Source organism: Anopheles arabiensis, chromosome 2 (genome assembly GCF_016920715.1).
Source record: "Anopheles arabiensis isolate DONGOLA chromosome 2, AaraD3, whole genome shotgun sequence".
Lineage (NCBI taxonomy): Eukaryota > Metazoa > Arthropoda > Insecta > Diptera > Culicidae > Anopheles > Anopheles arabiensis.
Window position 1 is genome coordinate 81867747 of NC_053517.1, and position 15772 is coordinate 81883518.

General features: G+C 45.9%; 6 protein-coding genes across 6 annotated transcripts; 1 reads left to right on the top strand and 5 right to left on the bottom strand.

Annotated features, from left to right (window-relative positions):
• Positions 1–23: 23 nt before the first annotated feature.
• Positions 24–2077, bottom strand: LOC120898532. The gene is made up of 2 exons (XM_040304506.1): positions 1711–2077; positions 24–1320 (listed from the first exon to the last, which is right to left on the bottom strand). Exons 1-2 carry the CDS (start codon positions 1887–1889, stop codon positions 156–158), a joined length of 1344 nt encoding a protein of 447 aa, XP_040160440.1. The 5' UTR covers positions 1890–2077; the 3' UTR covers positions 24–155.
• A 2293-nt stretch (positions 2078–4370) lies between these two features.
• LOC120895829 (syntaxin-17) lies at positions 4371–5991 on the top strand. Its single transcript, XM_040299500.1, has 2 exons — positions 4371–5031; positions 5105–5991. The coding sequence occupies exons 1-2, from the start codon at positions 4710–4712 to the stop codon at positions 5722–5724; spliced, it is 942 nt and encodes a 313-aa protein (XP_040155434.1). The 5' UTR covers positions 4371–4709; the 3' UTR covers positions 5725–5991.
• On the bottom strand, positions 5972–6775 carry LOC120895830 (protein LLP homolog). Its single transcript, XM_040299503.1, has 2 exons — positions 6416–6775; positions 5972–6312 (listed from the first exon to the last, which is right to left on the bottom strand). Exons 1-2 carry the CDS (start codon positions 6590–6592, stop codon positions 6013–6015), a joined length of 477 nt encoding a protein of 158 aa, XP_040155437.1. The 5' UTR covers positions 6593–6775; the 3' UTR covers positions 5972–6012.
• Positions 6776–10212: 3437 nt separating this feature from the next.
• LOC120897537 (brachyurin-like) lies at positions 10213–11230 on the bottom strand. The gene has a single exon (XM_040302500.1). The coding sequence runs from the start codon at positions 11228–11230 to the stop codon at positions 10337–10339; it is 894 nt and encodes a 297-aa protein (XP_040158434.1). The 3' UTR covers positions 10213–10336.
• Positions 11231–11947: 717 nt separating this feature from the next.
• On the bottom strand, positions 11948–13187 carry LOC120897538 (brachyurin-like). The gene has a single exon (XM_040302502.1). It carries the CDS (start codon positions 12925–12927, stop codon positions 12034–12036), a length of 894 nt encoding a protein of 297 aa, XP_040158436.1. The 5' UTR covers positions 12928–13187; the 3' UTR covers positions 11948–12033.
• A 442-nt stretch (positions 13188–13629) lies between these two features.
• Positions 13630–14535, bottom strand: LOC120897536 (brachyurin-like). The gene has a single exon (XM_040302499.1). It carries the CDS (start codon positions 14533–14535, stop codon positions 13630–13632), a length of 906 nt encoding a protein of 301 aa, XP_040158433.1.
• Between the last annotated feature and the right edge of the window lie 1237 nt (positions 14536–15772).

Genomic DNA, 15772 nt, shown 5'->3' on the forward strand with positions numbered 1-15772 from the left:
TGTCTTCTCCTTCTGTTTGCCTGTTTTTTTTTTGCTGAATTCTCTCTGGCCCGGTTTCTGTTCCTGCTGTCCCCTACTGTCTGTCCCGAGGCATCTAGTTCCTGTCCGAAAAGAGTTTTGGGACCGTGCCACTCACACCCCATCCACACGCACACTTACTCCGACCAGTTCGCCATCAGCTCCGGGTAGACGTTGTTCTCCCAGTACTCGAGCGCCTTCTGCAGCTTCTTCATCACGAACGGTTTGTTCAGGTTGAACGAGTGCATGAACAGCTCGTTGTTCGTCTCGAAGTTCGGATCGGCCACGCACACCACGCCGGACGTCGCGCCATACATTAGCATGTGCACCTGCATCTCCAGATAGTACTTCTCCTGCAGGCTCCCGTCCGCCGTGACGTACTTCTTCATCGTTTCGTGCGACCGGGGGCACTTGATTTCCACCACGTGCTGGGGGCAGATCCCGTCCGGCACGTTGAAGATGATCGGGAACGACGCGTTCATCGTGATGCGCGGGCTCTCGTACGTGCGCTTGGTGTACTTTTCCAGCCGCTGGCGGATGGCCAACTTTTTGCGCTGCAGCTGCGTATCGATCTCCTTGTTGCAGCCCAGTATCTTCTCGTGCAGCAGCGTCGGGGACGCGTTCGGCTGCGTACACTCGAACACCTTCGCGCCGGTAATGCGCCCGTACCGGAGCTCCTGGAACCAGGAGTTCGAGCGGGGCTGAAACTTGATCTTGTCCGCCAGCACGCCGGACGCGGACGCGACGACCGCTTGCGCGTGCTCGAAAAACTGCGCCACCGAGTAGCGGTTTTTCACCGCGCAGATGATCAGCTCGTGAATCGACAGGTTGGAGAACTTTTTGTTCGCCGACGAGAAGTTCCACCGCAGCGGACAGTCGATGTCCTCCGTCTGCAGGCCGTGCACGATCTCGCGGATGAAGTTTTTCGTTTTGGTTTTGTTGACCGGCGGCTTCGCCGGGATCTGCTCCAGCTCGGTGGCGAGCGGCGTGCGGAAGAAGCACTCCACGTCCTGGTGCGTGCCGGGCTGGTCCTGCGTGTGCAGCCACAGCAGCAAGCTGACCGTGTGCTGGCAAAACCCGAGCTCGGCACAGTCGCTGCACGCGACCGACTCCACCTTGTGGTTCTCCTCGTCGATCGTGACCGTCAGCTGGTAGATTTTGATTTCCATATTTTCCCCATCGTCGCACGGGCCGATCGTGTGGATCTGGCCCTTCACCGTGCAGTAGGTGTCTTCGCGCCGCAGCTGCACACAGCCCACGGAGTCGTCCCCGTACTCGGGATTGTTTTCCGCGCACGATTGTCTGGAAAGGGGAATCGATTTGGGTTAGAAGTGATTTTTTGTAGGAAAATAAAAACGGATGGCATTTTTTTTTGCTTTGCTTTGCTGTCACTGCATCAATCGGAATGTTTTGAGTGTGAAATAAAATGTTTGACGAGATAGGCAACCAGCCAGGCGAAGAACGAACGACGTTAACATTTGACGGTCACACAAATGACAACCCCGCCGGTATATCTGCCACATTCAGATTGACGTTCCGCAAACGACACTAGGATCCGTTGACCGCTCCAAGCAGCGAGCCGACCGCAACACCGCGGGCAGACCCTACTCGCCCGACACCGTCGGAAACGCGTGTGAAACCGATCGCCCCAAACGCGCTAACCGTGTCCCCTTCCCATTCCCGGCTACTTACAGTGCCTTCAGGAGACTATCGTTGCCGGACACGGCCTTCATCAGGCGGAGCATGTAGTCCCACAGCATCGGTCGCGTTACCGTCGGCAGGTTGAAGGTAAAAGCCTTCTGGTAGCCGGGCGCTAGCTGCTCCTCGAGATCGTTCGGCCGATCCATCACAAAACGCGCCTCTCCTTCCATGGTTTGTCGTTTCTTTCCGCTTTACTTGCGCTGTCAATGGGTTCGGGGGGAGTTTTGGACCACTTCGCGCCTCGTTGCGTGGTGATGGTGTGAAGAGAAGGAGCTGATTTTTCACTGTTTCGGAGTGAAATTGTGTTTCCGCGATTGTTTACCTATCACCCACCAATACTGAATGACGCGATGGACACACACGCACACAGGCACGCAACCACACGAAAGCGGTACGCAGAGCGGTGCGGGAGAACTGAACCCGGGGCGGTTGTAAACGGAGCCGGTTCGTTCGAAAATGAAACGCAATTTGAAATCGGGATTTGAAAAGTGACGGTTGCATGTTCCAAAATGGGTAATTTATTTTATTTTCATGTCTTATTTGAAGAAAATGGAAAATTTTAATATCGAGGCAGGGTTTATGAAATTAATATTAGAATGCAATTTTAACTAGAAGATGAAATGTAAATAGGTTAGACTGGCCATTTTTTATATAATATTTGACTCGTTAATCGTTTGTGTTCTGTTGGCCAATTTCAACGAGTTTTCTGCCAGCTTGCGCATGTTACGGAACTCCAGCACCTAAAATGCGGCCCATAATGACTTTGTCGATGCTGAAATTAAAAAAATCCCACAGATTAAGCTTAGAAGATCATAGTCTTCTTTTGGCTCAACAACCGTTGTCGATCAAGGCCTATCTGTACCATTTGTTGGGTTGGCTTTTTGTGACTTATGGATTACTCCCCTTAGCAGGAAAGTCAGTCCTACGTATGGGGGCACAGTTTATTTGGAGCATGAATCCTTTACGGGCATGATGTTAAGTCTTACGAATCCCAAGTGTCACAAATCCATTAAACGACCACTAAACAATTCAAGCTCTTAGCCTAAACGGAATACCCAAGCGCCACAGATTAAGCTTAAACGACTGGAAAATCAAATATCCATGTAAAAAAACAAAAGCTCCTTAACTTCATTGCTTCATTGCAGTTTGCTCAAAAGATGGCGTATTTCAACTCATTATTATATTGCTGTCCTTTTCTTGCAATTTGTTTCGACAAGTTTCACCTGTATAATCTTCTAACTTTCCAAGCATAAATTTATATGACGTGTCGTCAGATACGTGGGTATCAACACCAAGGACCATTAATCAAATCTCACTTGCTTCAGTGCTGGTGGAGTTTAGTATTTAAACAATCGTATCGCCGTTCCAGTTCGAGCGATGCATAACTTCAATGCGAAACCATACAACAGTACGGAGGCAATGAGAAAGCTCTCCTCCAAGCGAGGAAGCTACACTGGTTGGGTATCCCATCAACAGATGGCTATACCCAAGTGCCACAAATCCACTGAACGACCACTAAATGGGTTCTAAACGATTCAAGCTCTTAACCTAAACGGAATATGGAAAGACTTCGTTTAGCAGACGGCAAACGACTCATGCATTCTAAAAATATCAAAAAAAGCTGGTGGCGCCATCTGTTGGTGGGATACCCAACCAGTAGAGCTTCCTCGCTTGGAGTGCTTTTTCCTTCCCTCTGTACTGTTGTATGGTTTCGCATTGAAGTTATGAAGGTAGTATTTGTACTAAACTGTAGTCAATTTCAATGCAAATTATCAAAAAAATTGAGCATTCCTATTTCACATCACAGCCGAGTTTGTTAACGTTTTTTTCACGCTTCAACGTGAGCGATGCGCGTAAATTGTCACCAACACAACGAAAGGACAAAGGTGGACGAAGTGTTGCAAGCGAGTAAGGCGGCGCTCTGGGACCAATCGAACGAGACAAACAAACACGACTCTGTTCGATAGGTGCTCTGTCAGCTGTTCGATGTCTTATAGACCTGTCATGATGCACTGCAATACGCCTTTCTTTTCGTCATTTTCATAGTTTAAACGAATATCCACCTACAGGGGGAAGATTCAACTCATAATTTACTAGTTATTCACATCTATAATAACATAGAAATCATTCAAATTTAATATTGAAAAATGTAAACAAACGTCCATGCCAAAACACATACAGTGCATACACATGGATTATGTACACACAATAGTTTAATACGTTTCAATCCTTTATATTTGATGTTATAATTGATTGAAAAGTTTAACAATAATTATTGATAGCTATTTTAAATATTTTGCACGCAATTTTAAGAAGAAAAAGAGACAAACTACGTAAACAAACTTAAAAATGTCCCGAATTGAATTCTATCTACTGTAGCTGTGAAGCGTTTGACAGCCAAGGTACTCACAGCACAGGTGGGTATCGAACATCACAGACAGAATCAACTGACATGTTCGACTCGACGTTTTTCTTGTTTGTTTGTTTGTGTCTGACAGTGCACCTCCATATGATTATATGGGTTTGTTCGTGTCGGATGTCGTGTTCGATTGCTGCTAGAGCGCCGCCTAAAGGACGGCTAAAGAAAACAAGCGAGATGCAGCTATTTTCGAACGTCAAAAACTCTCGCCTTGCCGTGCGGGGCAAAAACAATAACAAATCCCCCCCGTAGTCGTATGATTCAGCCTCGAAAACAAGGCGCAAGGGAAAGGAACAGAGTGTAGAAACTAATTCCGCGCCCACCCCCCTTCCGTGACACGATCGATTTGCGTTCTTTGTTTCCACTTTCGATTTTGATAAGATTTGACGTGAATTCGTTGTTTTGATTGGGCCCTATTTCTGTTGTGTGCTTGCTGCGTCGTTATCGCTGCACATAAGCGTACGGGCCCTTGTTTGGCCCCAAATCAGAACAGTGGCCAGAAGGATAGTGATCGCAAGAACGGAACAACGTAAAAGCTGCTCCACACAGCACAAACACACACATACACACCATGGAACCGAACGACGGGGACGAGAAAATCCCATTAAAGCTGGCACAAATATCGATCGACAAGTTTAACCAGACGATACCACAGTACCTGACGGTGCTGCGGAACCACAAATGCAACATCGAAAAGGCAGGCTCGCTGAACGACTGGGAGAAGGTCAAGCGGGAGCAGCTGAACGCGACCCGCATCGTCAAACAGATCCGCTTCATGCTGGTGGAGATCGATAAAGTGCGCCAGCGGTTGCGGGCCAGCGACTACGATCGGTTCGACGAGGGCATCGCGTCGACGAAGAAGGACGCATTCAACAGTATGGCCGAGTATATGGGTAAGTGGACGGGGTGGTTTGGTCGTTGGCAAATTGCTTTAACATCTTCTTCCGTGGCTTGATACAATTGCAGCGATGCAGCAAAGCGTACGGGCACAGTCTGCCCGCAACTATCAACGCTCGCAGTACGACGAGGAAGGTGGCAGCGGGGACGGTAGTTCCGAATTTCCCACCGGTGGCCGACTAGCCTACGTGCCACAGATTACCAGCTCGTTCAACACGGAGGAGCACGAACTACGCCAAAGGGAGGAGTGTCTGCGCCAGATGGAAAGCTTGCAGCGCGAAATGGAGGACATCCAGGAGCTGTACCAGAAGGTGCACGAGCTGGTGCACGAGCAGGGCGAAACGGTTACCCGCGTCGAGGAGAACGTGGACGTGGCCCAGATCCAGGTGGAGGCGGGCGTGACGGCCCTGCAGAAAGCGCTCGCGTACAAGAAAGCTGTCTACCCGTTGGCCGGCGCCTTCCTTGGCTCGTGCATCGGCGGCCCGATTGGGCTGGTCGTGGGGCTGAAGGCGGGCGGGTTGGCCGCGCTCGGTGGCGGGCTGGTTGGGTTTGCGAGTGGCAAGTTCATCAAAAACGTGGACGCCCTTCCGGAGCCCGATGAGGCCGGTTCGAATGATAGTGCGACCGAGGCAACGCCCGGCACGCCCACGGAACCGGGCGAAGCGAAACCGATTGCGTCGAAAACATGACAGTTGCTTAACCGGTGCACCATTCAGTAGGTCAAACGCTGTCGAACACATACTCACCCGTTAGCCGATGTGTTCCTTTTACCGTTTTAATGTAATGTGCTGACACACACACAATAGCCCCGGAACAAACGCTTTGTGCATCACAATTATATCCCCCTACAAGCACTAGAGTACGCTAACGTATACCTTCGCCTGTCGTAGTCGTTGTCGTCGTTCTATAGCCAATAATGGAAATACATCCACGTTCTTCGTGTTACTTTAACAAAATCACGGTGCGTGTGTGTGGTTTTATTGCGCCAGCAGTGCCTTCCAGTTGTTCGTTCGATCGATAAAGTGCATCCGTTTGCCGCGGAACTCCTTTCGTCGGGCGTCCTTGCCCTCGCGCACCATCTGCTTCTTGCGCTCCTTGCGCGGGTTGTACCACGCCGGATACTGGCCGAACTGGTCGCGCTTCGTTTTCACGTTGTACAGGTGCTTTACGTTCGTCTTCGGGTTGACCACCGTGATGAACTTTTCCCGCTTGGCCGTCGCTTTCTGCTCCTTCTGAACGATTTCCGCGAGCGTTTCTTTCTTCAACAGCTCTAACTCCTATAGAAGGGGAGGGAAGTGTATGCAGTGATGTTTTGATTAGAAAAGTGCGTTTGTTTACATACAACCAATGCTGATAGCAAGCGATGAAACGCGTACGTACCTCTTCCTTTTTCTTCTGCTCGGTAATATCCTTCAGCTTGTCCATCAGATTGCCCTCGCCGACGTCCTCCTCGATGAAGCCGAGCATTTTCTTCAGTTTCTTTACCTCCTTCACCTTGTTTTTGGCACGGCGAATGGCGTTGTTCTGGTTGCGGCGTTTCTTGCAGCGGGCCGTCATGTTGGTGGCTGTGCGGTGTACTTTATTCACTCGGAAACGGTAAGACAATGGAGTTTACTAGCGTTTGAGGGTAATTTACGCTCGAAAGCAAGCGCTTTGCACCGCTAAATACGAACAAATGTATGAAGCAAACACGAAAACGTGGTGCCTCTTGTTTGTCGTATTTTGGAAGAGAACTTCAGGTGACGGAAAAGCAAGCTGTTTGACGTTTCGCGACTGGATTGACGTTATTGCTTGAAATGTGGCGGCCATTGTGAAGCTGAGTTGGTGTGAGAATGGTCCCTTTAAATAAAAAAATTGTGTTTTTTTTTATTTAAAGGGACCATTCTCTGGATAAAAATCATATTTTTAGTTTTAAAATACGTCACACGCGAAAATCATAGTTTCATTCAAATCCTCATCTGATTTATCGAAAGAATTCAAGTCTTCTTCAACTATGCACTATAAACATATGACGTTTCGTTTGAAATTTAAATTGTCGAAATATTTCACGAATTTCACCGTTGAAATATGAAATTTGAACAGAATCAACTAAGCTCAAGAATAAACTTTTTTTTTTGCTGAAAATGCTTGACATGACCTAACAAATTGTTAGTTATAATTCTTATTTAGAATAAAACCACCTTAATCTTAACTACCTTACCCTTAATTACTTAATAATAATAGGTAAAGTTGGAGTTACCTTAGGCAATTATAGAATACACATTTGTGCTCAACCTAAATATTGATGGAAAGTTGTTATATTGTGTCAAAGATTGAAGCAATACAAATCGGTGCTCGAAGCATTTGAAAAATAATATGAATAAAAAAAACTATATAAAAATCACAACAAATAAAAACATCATAGCTCTTGAAAGAAAAACCTTGCAACGACGGCTCTTCAAACCTTCCCCTAGCGTATACCACACCGTCAACGCCCATTCGTTCCGGCAGCACCCGAGCCAGCCAATTGATGGATGAGTGGTTGGTTTTGCCGTGATTTTTGCGCCGCATTTCATTCGCTCGCCAGCGTCGTAGGCAGCGAACCGTGGCCAGAAAGCCATGGCCGATGCACGCCCTTCGTTCGCATTTCTAGGGATGCTTTTGACACCCTTGCACGGTGCTTACCCTACACGCCGGCCATTATGAGGGGTGAAACCGACACGAAAAAAAAATCCGACACCCCCTCATTCGAGGCATAACGAACGAGAGAGCGTAAAAAAAATCAATATGGCTGCCCTGCCATTGCCTCAGCACACATACACTGACGAATGCAGGACAGTGTTGGAAATTTTTCTTTTCCAAATATTCCACTACAAGAAGGGAAAACACTCACCAGAGGCAGAGCCCTAACTCCGAGTGCTTCCTTCGGTCCATCCGTGTGGCTTGATGGTGTTTGGCCAATTGCACGTAGACTGTACACTGTGCATGATGCTATTAGTTAGTATTTTTTCTTCTCTTCACGCTGGAGTGACGCATAAAACGGAAAGAAAATGCCCCCAGCCGAGTACGGCGAAGGACGACGATACAGTTCCAAAGAAATAATGAGGCGCTTTTCCTTCTACGCGTTGGTCTACATCAGCGTCATCTCGGACCAATGTGATTATCGGTAGGGGGAATGGACTTCCCGCTGTAAAGAATTTTCCTCTTCCTTTCAAGGGGATGATCAAGAGAAAGAGCGAGACAGAAACAAGGTATGCAAAACATAGCAAAACGAAAAAGTTAGAGGAAAAATGTATTTGATATTCACTTGTATTTGAGGCGGACGGCGGCCATATTTGCACGGCTTTACAGCATGATTCGCAGCAAGGTAGCGGCACGCGTTAAGGAGATTTTTTTTATTAACGAGAGCGCTGTTTTCGTCTAAATTTTTCATTCCCCTTCCTGTTTCCCAGGGTAACTGTCGTTTCCCTGTGTAGTGGAGAGGATCTGGTACGTTACTTCGATTTCCTATATGAGAGTGTGCTGATGAAGTTTCGGCTGCTAATTGAAACTTTTCATGAGCTCCTACTAAAGCCTATTAAAGGGACGATTTAGTTGAAATAGAAATAAGATTAAGGTTTAGCCTCTCTGTGAATGGAGTCACTTCAAGTTGAATGGTTTTTTATTAAGATAAAACATTTTTTTGGTGCCATCATGTATTGTTTGTCGCTCAAAGGCGAATATTTTCTAAGCTGCATATGCGATCCATTTAGTGCAATAACCGTAAGCGACCTAGACCTGCCTTTACCTCTGAATAGTGGGATAGTCAAGTCCTACGTATCGAGAGTACGGTTCATACGGACCTTGAAGCTATTACGGGCATGTTTTGAAGTTGTGCAAGATGACGACTGTATCATGGGATCAGCCGCAGGAGCTATTCAACTACCGATCACTCTTTAAGATGAATTTTGTGAAGGCATTTTTCTGCAATATTTTTTGCTCCAACTCTAACAACAAATTCTAGTGTATTTCTATTTTCATGTTTTTCTTCTTCTTAATTTTAATGTTGTTCTATAAATTCGTTTAGAATAGACTTTTCAGATGTTTCCGTCTTATTTAGGTTTCACATAGGACATTAGTTGTGTTAAAAGTTCGTGAAGCAGACTATTTGAAATAATCTTGAATTGATTTGGATTTGCATTGCGCTAATGGTGTCTTGAATATTTCATTGCAACGATTTGATAGAGTTTCCATAAGATTAATATCTCTCTAAACTCCAGGTTGCTCGAAGGTTGCTTCACCTTAGAAAGGTATCACGTTACAGCGATATGAACAATTACACAGTTGTTGGCACATTCAACATTGTGTAATTTTTTTCAATTTTGAAGCCATTCGATACACAGTGTTTCTGAGAATTGAGTTAATTTTTAAAATGTACGATAATCCCCCAAAAAATGTTGAAAAGCATCATCATTTGAAAACAAACAATTGATTGCTCACCTATGGTTATGTGAGCGAATGTACAGTATGTTTCGGAGGGACGCGGTTTATATGTTCCCGTGGCATCCGCGTAAGTCGAATATTACGGTTCTCAACTGAAATACAGTTGAATAATTGTTATTTTTGAATAAATTTAGTATCAACATACACTTTACTATTCATCTAATACGATTTCTGAAAAAAAACTAGTAAATTTCTGGTCTTAAGCGGTTTAAAAATGTTGCCATAAAAGTAAATAATTTGTCTTTGACAATTTTTGGAGCAAACTGTGCCGAAATTTGTCAAATAGAAAGATATAAAATGTCAAGTTTAGAAAACAGCGTACCTTCGGATCCATCTAAGTCGAGAACCGCTTAACTCGAGAACTATACCACAGTTTAGAAAATAATTTAATTTTCAAAAGCAAAAAGCCATTAAATAAAAAAATCTCTTTGACCAAATTGAGTCCCGTAGAATACAAAAAAGTATGCAAAACTAGATTAATAAATTGATTGGAGTCTTTTTATAATAATAATTGCACCACATCAGTATGTGAACAACATGCAAAATGGAATAAATCTTTAAACCAAAGCTTTTAAAATATACCATTTTAAGTCATTTTTTCTGGGTCATCTTTGTTTGTTGTAAATGTTCTCACTTGTGTCCAATTTTTTGATTGGGTGAATTGTTGCAAATAAAATAAGAATGAATTAAAAAAAAAAAAAATGTTTATCTGCAGCAAAGGAAAAATTTTAAGCTCTTCTGTATTTCAAATTGTATAAGAAAAATAAATAAGTACAGTTATTACGTTGATTTGATTGATCACATCCGCTATTTTGTCCATGTTCAGGTCATTTTCACCCTTTACCATGTGTTTGCATTGATCCACGGCAGGAAGTACGTCACACGAGCGTACACCGAGGGCCAGCCGGCGGCACAGCCGGCTGAAGACACGAACGACACCACACCGATCTGCAGCACTCCGTTCGAGTCCACAGTAAGTGGCCCACCGGAGTCCCCGTTGCAAGCCGACCGTCCACCCGACGCCTTCAGGCACACGTTCTGGTTCTGGGCCAGTGCGAAGCCCCAGCTCACAATGCACTCGGCGTTGGTCAGGACCGGGTTGCTGGTGAAACGTAGCGTTGCCGACGTAGCCTGACTTGAGTCCGTGGTGCGTCCGAACCCAGACACGGTGCCGGTAAAGCCTCCAAACTGGCGCGTATCCGTGCGGGCTGGCAAACGAATCGATTGCACGCGGGACGTGTACGTTATCCGTGAGTTGAGCAAAACCAGTGCCACATCGTTCCTCAGGCTGGTAGCGTCGTACCCTGGATGTCGGCGGATGCCAGACGTCGAGAACCGGATGCGCTGTTGTGACAGCTCCATAATCATACGGTTTTGCGCTCCCATGATGGCGATACCACCACTGGACAGGACATTCCCAGTGCCGCTAATGCAGTGAGCCGCCGTCAGGAGGAAGTTGCGTGTCAGCACGGAGGCTCCACAAAGTGCCGTACCCTCGGGAAAGTCGCTCAGCAGTGCAACCTGGAACGGGAACTGGCCGGGCAGTGCCTCCTGCCCGTTGACGATGCGGTCCGTTGAGGTCTCGTTACGGTAGGCCTGCATTTCGGGTGGCAGGCGGGCCCAGTAGTGATCGAACTCCTCGACCGGTCGCACCTTCGACCAATCGATGTCGATCTGCTCAGCACTGGCAGCGGCGGCTCCCAGACAGACAACTGCAAGCACAAACGATCTCATCTTGCTGGAGAGAATGATTGGTCGGTGTGTGTGGATCGACGGTTTTTATACTTTGCGTAAAATTTCGATTCGAATAGGCTTCTTATCGTTGTCTTTGTTTTAAGTACTTCAACTTAGCAAGCAACTGTTGGAATTGGGACATCCGAACGCACGAAGGAACAGGACGCTGCTGTCCGGTTTTTACCACCAAAAATCTCCAAAATACGATGGTTTTCAGATGTAGGTTAGATAGCGCCCGATACGCAAACCAGTATTCTCGGCAGTAAATCCTTCTTCCGGAGTTCGTACGGTGCGCGCTCTTTGGGGTGTTGCAGCTCGCTTTCGGATGCATTTCGATGCGTTTTGATTCATAATACGAACATTTATTCTTGCTTTAATTTCACTGAATGATGATCAGGCATTAACCTTATCGTTTTATGTTTAATGATTACCATGATGTACTGGAATCAATTGAAAATTAACGGTCATTTTGTTCTGATTTCAATTTATGTTTGTCAGTGGCCATACCACCAGTTGTCAATGCTTTGAGTTTCATTAAAACAAAAATCAGTTTTTTTTATTCAGTCAAGAATTTACGATTCTTTATTTGGTTTTTTTTCTGTTATTTATATTCACATTCATGCATAAGTTAACCAAACATTAATTGAGTAGCTCATCAAAAGAGCACTTCTACAATCGATATCGTAAGAAATTAATGCAATTGATGTGTGCTATCAAATTCCCTATCACCCACGATTAATTCCCTAACACCTTTCACCTGTCTCTCGTGCAATCGAAACCGGATTGAGGTTGTGTTCTTATTTTCACCATATATTTTGATTGATCCACGGGAGAAAGTACGACACACGAGCGTACACCGAGGGCCAGCCGGACGCACAGCCGTATGAAGATCCGAATGACACAGTGCCAATCTGCAGCACTCCACCCGAGTTCACCGTAAGTGGCCCACCGGAGTCCCCGTTGCAGGACGATCGTCCACCGGTCGACTTCAGGCACACGTTCTGGCTCTGGGCCAGCGTGAAGCCCCAGCTCACAATGCACTCCGCTTTCGTCATGATCGGGTTGCTGGTGAATCGAAGTATAGACGAAGGATACGGACTAGCGTCCGACGAGCGCCCGAACCCAGACACGGTACCGGTAAAACCTTCAAATTGGCGCGTATCCGTGCGAGCCGGCAAACTGATCGGTTTCACCCGGGACGTGAACGTCATGGGAGAGTTTAGCAAGATGAGTGCCACATCGTTCCTCAGACTGGTATCGTCGTACTCGGGATGACGCCGGATGCCAGTAGACGTAAAGCGGATGCGCTGCTGCGAAAGCTCCATAGCGGTGCGGTTGTGTGCTCCCATGATGGCGATACCGCCGGTAACGAGAGTGGTGCTGGTAGCGCTGACACAGTGGGCCGCCGTCAGGATGAAGTTACGCGTCAGTACGGAACCGCCGCAAAGCGCCGTACCATCGGGAAAGTTGAGCAGCAGTGCGACCTGGTACGGGAACTGGCCGGGCAGAGCCTCCTGCCCGTTGACGACGCGGTCCGTTGAGGTATCGTTACGGTAGACTTGTAGTGCGGGTGGCAGACGGGTCCAGTAGTGATCGAACTCCTCGACCGGTCGCACCTTCGACCAATCGATGTCGATCTGCTCAGCACTGGCAGCGGCGGCACTGAGACAGACAAGTGCAAGTACAAACGATCTCATTTTGCTGACCGTCTGGTGCGGTTGGAAGGTTTTTATACTCCAACACCAAACATTCTTTGCCGAGTTTCTTCCCCGATGATTTTGTCTTTGTCATAAGTACCTCTTGCTGGAATGGGGACATCACAACCAAAACGGCCCAAAAAAGACTGCGCCCGACAGGAAAACCAGTATTCTCGGACAGCAAATTTTGGCACCGGACGCGCGCCTTTGGGTTTTTTTGGGACGATGCAACGATGCAACAGCCGGTTTTGCTTTCTTATTTTTTGAATCTTAAAAGCTGCTGCAATAAAACGAGAAGTGTTTATAGTTTTAGCTTCGAATAATCAAGGTTCAGAGTCTATAATTTATTGATATCTTTACAAATACATCAGTATTATATTATCAGTAAATATAAATAGCAACTATTTGTAGTGACCGGAGGAGGAAATACGCTTTTCGGATCTCATTAATACGCCACGCACTCACAGTATATGTGTTCCAGCTGACAGTTCTAACTCAACTGACGATTTATTTTCTTCAATTCCATTCCTTGTCCTTCTCTCGCTGTTGATACAACTATCCATCTATCTCCTTTTTTTTCTTTTTCTCTCTCACTCTCTTCCTCCCATACCTTATAATCCCTACACTATTGATCTTACTTCATCTATTATTTAAAAAAGCAACCTCAATAAAGAATCTGGTTGCTATTTCTTTCCACGTAAGTTACGGTTGGGCCACAAAATCGGAGTTAATCTCAACCCAGTTCAGATAGAACGACACACGCGAGTATACGGACGGCATACCGACCTCACAACCACGAATCGACACAAACGATACCACGCCGATCTGGATCGGTCCACCCGATTCCACCGTGAGCGGCCCTCCGGAGTCTCCATTGCAGGACGAGCGTCCTCCCGTTCCGCTCAGACACACGTTTTGGTCCTGGATATTAGAGGAGCCCCAGCGCGTAATACAGTTCGCATTGGTCATGACCGGGTTGCTTGTGAACCGAACGACCGTCGAGATGGATTGGCTAGCATCGGTCGTACGCCCAAATCCCGACAGCGTACCAACGAACCCACCAAACTGACGAGTATCCGACCGGGCCGGCAAACGTACCGGTTGGATGCGGTCGGTGAAGGTGATGGAAGAATTCAGCAGCACCACGGCAATGTCATACCGCAGCGTGGACGAAACGTACAGTGGATGGTACCGAATGCCGCTGGCCGTGTAGCGGATCCGCTGCTGGGAAGCCTCCTGAATCGTACGGTTGTGCGCTCCCATGATGGCGATACCGCCCGACACCACCGTGTTCGTTCCCGACACGACGCAGTGGGCAGCAGTGAGGATAAAGTTACGCGTCAGCACGGAACCACCGCATAGGGCCGTTCCGGTCGGGAAGTCACTCAGAAGTACGATCTGGTACGGGAACTGGCCTGGGGTCGCTTCCTGCCCGTTAGTGATGCGTTGGAAGGGACGCCGCTGACGATAGATCTTCATTTCCGTCGGCAAACGATCCCAGTAGTGATCGAAATCTTCGATCGAACGTACCTTCCTCCAATCAATTTCGATCCAGTTTGCACTGACAAGCGTGGCCAGAAGGGACACGGCGAACAGGAACGTTCTCATGCTGGCAGAGAATAAAGCGAGCCAACGTGTGGTACGATAGGTTTTATACCCGTGAAATTCCAGCATTGAGGTTCTTAGCGTTGTCTTTACGTACACTACCGAGGAAGGTGGTGACCAAAGTGATATGTAAATAAAATGTACAGTACAGATGGAGAAATTGGGTGACAACGGTTGAGGAAACCAGTTCTGTTCGTAATAAAATTGTAAAGCTGTATTGATGGTAGTGCGTGAACAGATGTATATTTTTGGAAACATCTCGCTCCATGTTTCTTGCAATTAGGCATTGGAATCAATATAATGGTTATAAATGGGAAGCTATTACCGTTAATGCTGCAATTCCTAGGCACAGGTTGAATGTACCGAATCAGGTTTTGTTTTTAATAATTATGGGTTTGAATATTTTGGTTGTTTTCCCTAACTATTGCGATTATTATGAGTAAAACCGGATTTGGAAAATACCGCTATAGCCATACTAGTAATTAATTCTAATTGATTGTCATGTTGTACTAGAATCAATTTTTGACTTTACTGACATCTTGAAGGCCCTTATTTTGAGAATAATAAATATTTTGTCTCTGTTTCTTTACCAACCGAGGTATTCTTAAATCTTTTAACTCTTCAAAGAATATTCATTGAAATTTAATCGTTAATCCTCATTAAATGAACTAGATCCGTTGGAGCATATTGTAGCTGTTATAGTTGTTCACGTGAAAATTAGCATAGTTTTATAATACTTTGCTCTGAGTTTCACAACAGTTATGTTCTGATTTTTTTTAATTTTAATTTTTTCACATTTCAACTCTGTCAAAATGTCTTACTCAGGATATTTGTTTAAAATTTGAAGAGCAATATTTTGTATGGTTTAAATTCTTGAAAGATGAGAATAAATGTGATTGTGTATGATGGAAGCATTATATTTGGTTTTGATGATTGGATATCATTGATGAATTAAAGAAGATATGACGAGAGGTTCTGGATATCAGTGCAAGGATCATTGGGTGAACAATCGTATCCAAACAGAAAAACAGTACCAAACCTTGCTGTCCGTCAACCAACAACGAATCTAACACTAGATTGCACTATCTATGAATTGGTGTATCATTGTAGTAAAGGCTGAAATATCGTCGAAAGGAATGAAATTGATTTATCAGCCAATACTAAACTACCTACTCTGATAGGAAGTTCCTGGAAAAGGTTTTGTTTCCTAGAATAGTGGTGCGCCGCTTAGTCTGCATTG